Consider the following 8,655-nt stretch of genomic DNA (forward strand, 5'->3'; position numbering starts at 1 on the left):
TTGGAGAATGGAGATATATGATGAAACCACAAGATTAATTGTTTATAAATATCTTAATTAATTTCAAGTTACTTGAAGAATAAGTTTTGGTGCATTTAATTTATAAATATCTAATGCATATTTTCAAAATATTATCTTTAATTATGCTAACGATTCTTTGTCAAATTGGAAACTTTGTTCCTTGATTGGGAAATGCTTGATGCAGTACACATGGAAACAAAAGAAGGAAAGTTCATGGCAGTGTCTTACATTTGTTCTCAACAAGTGGATAAGTGACACCTCTGCTCTCAGCCATAGGCATATCTGAGGCATTAAATGTAAGTTATAGATTTTTTTTCTTGAGTCAATAACGTCAAGTCAATCTATCTATAGATTTTTTTTCTTGAGTCAATAACTATGCACTGATTCAATCCAACAATAAGAATTGGTTTGTGGGAGAGCTTCATAAAAGACTTGTAAATCAAACAACGTAATCGAAGTCTTCATACAAGGCAATGTTATCTTGTAGATTTTTCTCTGAAGGTTTCTTTCAGGGGATTCTCTCTTTGGAAGTTAATGAGCATAATTATACCAACTCTAGGACCAGTATAGGAAGGGTTAAGCTCCAGACAGAGACACCAACTGCATCAATCATAGGTCAAAGCAATACCAACTCTAGGACCACGAGCTAACTGTTGGAAAGTTTCTATGGTTTAGAATAAAGATTGGAATATTTATGTATAAAGATATGGACGAGAATATAAGATAAATTTGTATGTTAGTATGATACAAATATGCATAAATGTTAATTTAAGTACACGTAAATGATATTCTTTTCATGTGATCAATTTGAGATATAATTAGGCCGAACACTATTATCAATTTCTCCTGGATACCATGTAAACAAAGATTTATTGCAATCAAATAACAATAGAAGTGTTCGTTTCATAATTGAAAATAAAAAAGTTATTCATAGTGTTTCTGAGAAAATATTTCTAGTTGTTCAGCAACGTCACTTGTTTATGGAATGTGACCACAAGTTTTTTTAAGACGTTCACTAGTTTAATGGTGTTTATGGATCTAAACTATATTAATTGTTTCTCTTGTTGTTCTTTTAAGTTCTGCTTTAATTATCAAGGCAATGACCATAAGTCTCTTGTATTTTATTTCTCCTGTTTTTTTTTCTCGGACTTTGTACTTAAAATGGCCTTTGTTTTCATAAGTTGTCAATTGAATCAATCTGCTAGTCTAAATTAATTTATTGTTGTTGGTTTAAGTCTCTGAATTCAAGTGTTCAATAGCAGTTGCTCAATGAAAAGACATCAATTTGGGTGGCTGTTTGCTCCTTAATCTAAATTTTGTTCTCTTTGTTTTTGGAGTCTTAACATGCAAAATTGATCCATTTCGATAGAGATCCAACTCTCTTGTCCCTGCGTGAAATTTATTAATCATTTCAGCAGCAGAAATACATGGCGGTACTTTTTGTTCAGGACACATTATTAAAAGGAATGAAGCCGCCCTCTCCAAGCTTCTTCTCTTCTGTGGAATCCTTGTTGCGAGTGACAATTCCCGGAAAGTGAACCTCTTCGGTCCTCGTTGCTCTCAAACCTTCCTCCAGTTCTTACTGCAAATCAAATCTTCCTCCAGTTCTTGCTGCAAATCAAGCATGTCGACCATAATAGAACCGCCGAGACCACTCCAACAACAGAACCTATGAAGATGATAACCAAGTCCATTTGTTCGTTCTTCACTGGTTGCAGGGTCGAGTTGAAGGACCATGATATAATGCTATGCATTTCAGTGAAGTTACCAGTGGCCGCGGAGAACCCAACTGCTACATGCTCCGGGAGGGCTTCTCTCAGATCAACAACGTAGTTTAAGCTGTAATTGGCACTTGGCGATTGATTCGTCTCTGGATAGGTCAGGAAGAGGCTCAAGTTGTGGGTGATGGAGTCATAATCCACCCGTGCATTACCAACTCTGTGTTGCTTGATACTGCTGCTCCAATTAACATACTTCGAAGAAATGATTGAGTTTATGTCAATGCCGAGATGTTCGCCTTCTGGATCCCATTCATAGTTGCTGAAGGTGTCAAACTCCACTGCCACTGCCATACTGATTGAATTGACGATTGTGGTGTTGGAATAGAGGCCAAGGTAGCCACCTTGAGAATATAAGGGAAGCTTGGCAGGGTATGGTGCAAGGAAGAAGGCAAAGCCATCAGCATAGTTCTTCTCATTGGAGTTGATGATGAAGGAGAATTGTGTGGTGAAGCTAGTGAGTTCTTTCGTTTTGTGGTTCCAAAGGAGGAGTGGATCGTTATAGGTTGCTCTGCTAGAGTCTGCCAAATTTGCACCATCTTTGGTGAGCATCATGGTGGAGCTAGTAATGTCCGCATTGCCTTCAAATGTGATCTTGGACTGTGAGGCTGGATTGAAGCTAGGGAAGTTGAGAGAGCGAGGTTGCTAATGGCATAACTATTGCCAAGAAGAGAACAGGTAAAATCCTTGCTTTTTGCAGAATCATAGCTGAAATTTGACAGAAAGTAGTTGCTAATTATTCTGCAATACAAGTTAATGTAAAGACAATCAGCAACACAGCAAAACTGAATTTCTTTTTTGTGATTAGCTTAAGGCAGCTTTATGTCCATAAAACATAGATTTATCAGTCATAGAACCAAGAACCACAAATCAAGCTAGAATATGATCATAGATTAGAGAGGCTTATGAGTATAGTTCAACCATGGCAAAGCAATCATAATTGCTCGCGTACCATGGTTCTCCTTTCCCCACATATACAACCATCTTGAAGCAATATACTAATTACTTACACAAACATTAGGTTGTTTCTGAGAGACTTGATAAGAATTGAAGAATCTATATGATCATACAATAGGGTGATTCTATCAGTCATCTTCCATTACTGCAACATAAGGGAACGAGCTTCACCTCTAAATTCCCCCCAGTTCCCAAATCCTGAAAACAATTCAGCCATCTTATAGCATACAAGAAGAGAAGTTATTGAGTTTTTTAATGGCAACATTCAGACAAGAATTTGCTGGTGTAAAATAACACAAAAGGCAAGAATAACTGTTGGGTGACTACTCAAGGCAGTAACACCAGTTTAGGTTACCAATGTTCTTCATGGGTTTATCTCAACAAAGTAGAGGCAACAGCATGTAGAGTAATTGAGAATTTTAAGTTCATATTCAATTTCTTGATATAGTTATCCCAAAAGCATGAGGACATACCTTTGGTTCTCCTTCCTGGAGAGAGAGCCTACTTCCAAGAGAGAAAGGGGGTACTCCAGTCACTAAAATGCCTATAAAGCTTTAAAAGATAGTTACAGAATGTCATAGTTGCATTTTTTGCCAAATAGGAACCTCTACTCCTTGATTGGGAAATGCTTGATGCAATATACACACGGAAACAAAAAGGAGGAATGTTCATGGCAATGCCTTACATATGTTCTCAACAATTGAATGTGATATCCCTGAATCAGGCATACTAGGACATGTAGACTGGACATGTTCAAAGTCTTCTGTTCAGGACTTGAAAGGCAATATTATATTTTAGTTTTCTTTATCTGAATATTACTACCGACATTATCTCTGAAGCTTTTTTTCCTTCAGGTCATTATCTCTTTGGAAGTCAAAGAGGGTAATTCTACCAATACATTTAATGGGAAAAGGAGAAGTGGCAGTATAGGAAGGGCTAAGCTCCAGACAAAGACCAACTGCAATCAATCAGAGGTCAAGTAATGCCAACACTATCACCGGGTGCTAACATGTTGTAAGTTAGTGTCTGTATTATCGAATAGAGAAAATATAGACAAGGATATAAGTTCATATACCAGCATATTCCACAAATACATATGCATATATATCAACTGCAGCAAGCATGTATTATTTGGTCATTGCATTTGTTGTAATGAACAATAATAAAAGTAGTAGTTTCATAATTGAAATTAAAAATGATATTCATAGCGTTTTTGAGTTAATATTTCTGGATCATTGCTTGATTACAGAATCAATGGTGTAGTTTATGGATTTAAACTATACTAATTGTTTGTCTTATTTTTTTTAGTTTCTCTTTTAATTATCAAGTTTCAATAACCATTATTATTAATTAAATTACGTCTCTAATTTTATTATAATTATATCCATTAGAGTTTTTTTAATTATTTGGAATAGAGTTTATTCTTGAATTATATAATTGTCTCCTAATTATTACCTTGCCATATTGATCACAAATTCAATCATGTTGATGATAAACTATGGAGTTAAATGTTCTACGTCCATTAATTAGTTGTGCCCTATTTATGTTTATATGTTAGAAGAATATTCCTTTTCGAGCAACTGCTGCATTATCCATTTACAAAATGCTGATACATCTCAAGTAAGAAACAGAAACAATACGCGGCCAAAACATATTTAAAAATTGTTTTCAACATTCAACAAAACACCAGGGTAAAATGAAAAATTTTCCCTTCAAATATTTTTAAAATGTCTAGATGACTGGTTGAAACTAGGAAAAGGCCCAGAAGGCCAGAAGCATGAATCTAATTGGAACCAATTGTCAGATATACGTACCAGTCAAATCAATAGTGAATTAGAAGAACATTCAACAGGTCAGCGTCAGTAAAATAGTATGGTAGTTCAAGCAAGTCTTGAACAACTGCATCAAACAACAGAATCATCTCATACGAAATATCTGCCACCTCTCTACTCTTTGGTTCACCCTCAAATCTACACACGTAGAGCAAATCTAGTTAGGAGTAGAAAATAACACCAATTTTGTAAATTCGCATGGGTGGCTTCTGAAAGAAACATGTAACTTGGAAGTGGTCTGGCATGTGGCACCATTGTTTTCCTGTTCCATCTGGTCTTATTTGATACATCGAACACGTACAAATCATAAGTGTCATGAACAGCCCAAATCCTTAAAAAAAAAAAAAAAAACTGTTCCTGTGACTTAACCTACCATCTTGGCGAATTCCTGCTCCTCTCTCAGTCGCTTATAGGTCAATTCTTTCTCCTTGATCTGGGCAAGATATGAACAAATACTATTATTACATTTTGAGATACAACATCATGCTGTATTTTATTGATATTTTGGACTAACAAACAACAAAGAACCATTGTCATGAGTTACACTATTTGGGGTAAGCCTTTGTTTAAATGAGACGATGGGAACTGTAGTAGGAATCCAGGATCGTATCAAGGGAACAGTAAACTGCAGTAGCTATTGAAATTTTAGATAGATTTTAAAAATCTTAACAGAAAATGACAATTCGTTTTGGGCAAAACTTTGCTCACCATGTTATGAAACTCTGTTCTCTGAATAGATCTGTAATCCACATTCAAGGCAAGCTCTTGGACTTCAGTGAGAGGCCTTCTCACCCTTTCCGGAAGTGGCAAAGGATCACTGTGCCAAATAAACACTTTTTTTAGGGGCCATTAAGAAAAAAAAGGCTAACTTAGATGGAAGAAGAGTCTGGTGTATTTACTCTCTCAAAATAGGTAGCGCTCTAAAAATTCTTTGCTGTGCCTCCTCTCTTTCTGCCCTTTCTTTCTCGTCCATCCTCCTGTACAAGTCCTCCCTCTTCATGCCTAATGAGGCTTTCCAACACTAGCAAAGCAAAACCTTAAACCTCGGTATCAAAATTGTAACTTCCGTATCAAATTCAAGATATAAGTGGTCTAAAATTAATAACCAGTTGGAATCTATTAATCTGAAACGAAAGCCAATCTCCGCCATTAGTTTATATCCAACATCAGAAAAACGAAACCCTAAACCTCCACCATCGACATCAAGACATTAGCAGGCGCAAACGGAACCCAAACGACGTACGTAGGAGACGTACGGTTCGAACTCTAAACCTCCATTATAGACATCAAGGCATTAACAAAGGCAAATGAAGCCCAACGAGTGCATTCAAGACCAATCAAAGGGTTCGCAACGGATAATAACGAGGGCACAAAGAAACGTACGCGAGACGGCTCGTAGCTGAGAGAAGTCTCGAACCAGAGCTCCGTCCTTCGGACGTCCCTCTCGCCCTCTTCGTTGATGAAAATCCAAAGAACCTGGGGGCCCTGAGCTCTTAAGCCTCGTCGATTTGAAGGACCTCGACGCCTCCGCTCGCCATCATCGGACCTCCCAAAGGTCGCCGATCTTTTCTTGCCGATCGAGACCAATTAATAGAGAGGGGATTGGATCGGATCAACGACGAGCAATGGATCGAAGAGATATTAGCGATCGTTGCGGGTGTAATCCAATTGATTGGTAGATTGAGGTGAGATCATTAGGGTTACTCCTTTTCTTTTTTTGCAGAAGAAAAGGAGTTGATTTTGTGTAGAGGACGAAGGCATCAAATGAACGGAAGGAACTCAACGGTCGTGAAAATTTAAAACTGCAAGCTGTGTGGGCCCTACGACAACGGCTGATTATGTGGCTTTCTCATCGTCTATGTAGCGTTGTCCTCCTTCACGTGCCATGCACGTCTCTTCTGAAGGCTCGGTCGTCGGCATTCGTATCCATGTTCATTGCCCTTCCTCACGTTCATATATATCGTCACAAAGTTGGAAAATAAAATTATATTTTCATGTGATTGATTGAGCAAATACTTTTGTTAATTGAATTTATTAAATAGAATTAAAATATAATTGAATTAGACTTCACCTTTCAGCGAAAGGAAAGGAACATAAAACTGTGTTCAAAGTCCTCCATCATTTCTCAGAGAAATTTAGAGTCAAATAATGTCTGTCTAAAATCAGTCAAACAAGGAGCTCTCTTACTTCAAAAAGTGATAGGATTGTAACTGAAACTCACAGACGGAGGTGAACATGACTAGCTATGAGACTACTTATTTCCGTAACTGCCAGTAAACAGAAGGATATATATATATATCTCTTCATATATATAGGCACGGTTTTTGACATTTTAGAGGGTAATTGGATGATTAAGAATTAAGTTAGTTTTTAAAAAATAATAAGTAAAATAAATTTTAAAGGAAACCAAGTGGATGAACAAGTCGACCCATTTGATTTTGTTTTTTCTGTGATTGGAATGGTTAAACACATTAAAAGATTAATTCAATACGATTAAATTAAACCGGCCGGTTGGTATGGTATACGCGGTTTTGAAAACATTTTCGAGTAAATTAATTGAGTTGACGAGGGAGCAATAAATGCTTTAATTTTGCCAATGCCGTGGCACGTTGATGTCAAAGGTAAGAAATAATTCGGGGTTTTTTTTATATCGGTTCGAACCGTAGTTGATTGCTTCTGCTCCGGCTCAACTCCTTGGATCGAGAAGTATTTTAGAAATTACTCAAAAATAATTGATAATGACTGAGAATCAATTTAAGATATATGTTCACTTTGAGTTTCTATATTTATCCTGTTAAAATTAAAATTTCTTCTTGATTTTTATTTCTTATTTTTTTAAATAAAATTGCGATATGGTTTACGTCTATGCTCGATCTCTTAAGCAAAAAGTATTATTCCATATCTCCACAATGACATGATATTGTACTTTGGGCCTTCATGGTTTTGCTCTTTCTCCCCAAAAGGCCTTATACCAATGGAGATACTTTCCATCCTTTTAACCCCATGATCTTTTCCATGTACTTTAGGTGGGATCAATTGATTTGCAACCCAACAAAAGTATTATTCCCTGATCTACTATCTAATTATTTCTTAATCTTTCTTTGATAATTTACTATTCTAATTTAACATTTAGGTGTCAAATTTCAGCAATAATTTAAACCTTTTCTTTTATCAATATTTTTTATATTCTAGCAAATTAAATGGTCTTAAATTATTTAACATATAAATATAATATTTAATTATAATCTAATATTTTAAAATTGGAGCACTCAAACAAGTTTTTTTTTTTTAATTAATTGGCTTGTCCGAGTTAATTGTGTAGCCTGATCAATTGACTAGTAGTTTGTTAAATGAACCTATTTTTTCAATATTTTTATCTTTGATAATTGCTGAATAAAATTTTGGTGGTTGAACGTTGATTTTTAAAACCTTGTTTGTATATAATTTGCTTTAGAAGTTCGTATAAATCATTATTTTGTCTACATTATCGTTAAATTATTGATTGCTAATTTCTTTAAAAATGATAAATTAATTTTTAGAGATCTTTTTCCTCTGAAATTAATTTATGCTGTTTATTTAAAATTTATCTAACATCGATCAAGACATGCTTACACATCTGAATCAATAACACTATAAAACTCATTACTTGATTAATTTTTGAAAAAAAAAATAATTATATTACATGTTTTCCAAATTTTATAATCTTAAATTGGTAAATGATGGAATGTCGATATATAGCACTTAAAATCACTTGTTAAAATTTGAGCTTATTATATAGAAACTAATACTTTTTTGTGCTAATAATTAATAATGTTGTTAATTATATTTTTACAATTGTTGTAATGTTTCGCAACCAGTACAAGCAGAAAATCACTAGAAATTCTGTTGTAATATAATGCATGCACTTTTGATAATGATAATTCAGAATCCTGCAGGAAAAGGAGATTCACACTGCAGAAATCACACACCCTGAAAAGAAAATTTCGGTTTAAAGATTACAAAAAATATATCAGAAAACTCAACACCTTGTTTACTCGTACCAAATTAATATTTACTGCGACAATTCA

The 8,655-nt window shown here is 35.1% G+C and overlaps 1 protein-coding gene across 1 annotated transcript; it reads right to left on the reverse strand.

Annotated features, from left to right (window-relative positions):
• Window positions 1–1,410: 1,410 nt before the first annotated feature.
• On the reverse strand, window positions 1,411–2,505 carry LOC141830757 (seed lectin-like). The gene is given in 2 exon segments (XM_074718181.1): window positions 1,411–2,430; window positions 2,432–2,505. Coding segments are annotated over 2 exon segments (894 nt in total). The 3' UTR covers window positions 1,411–1,610.
• Window positions 2,506–8,655: the final 6,150 nt, after the last annotated feature.

Source organism: Curcuma longa, chromosome 6 (genome assembly GCF_044706935.1).
Source record: "Curcuma longa cultivar G26 ecotype Majalengka, Jawa Barat chromosome 6, ITB_CL_G26_1.1, whole genome shotgun sequence".
In the NCBI taxonomy this organism is placed as follows: Eukaryota; Viridiplantae; Streptophyta; class Magnoliopsida; order Zingiberales; family Zingiberaceae; genus Curcuma; species Curcuma longa.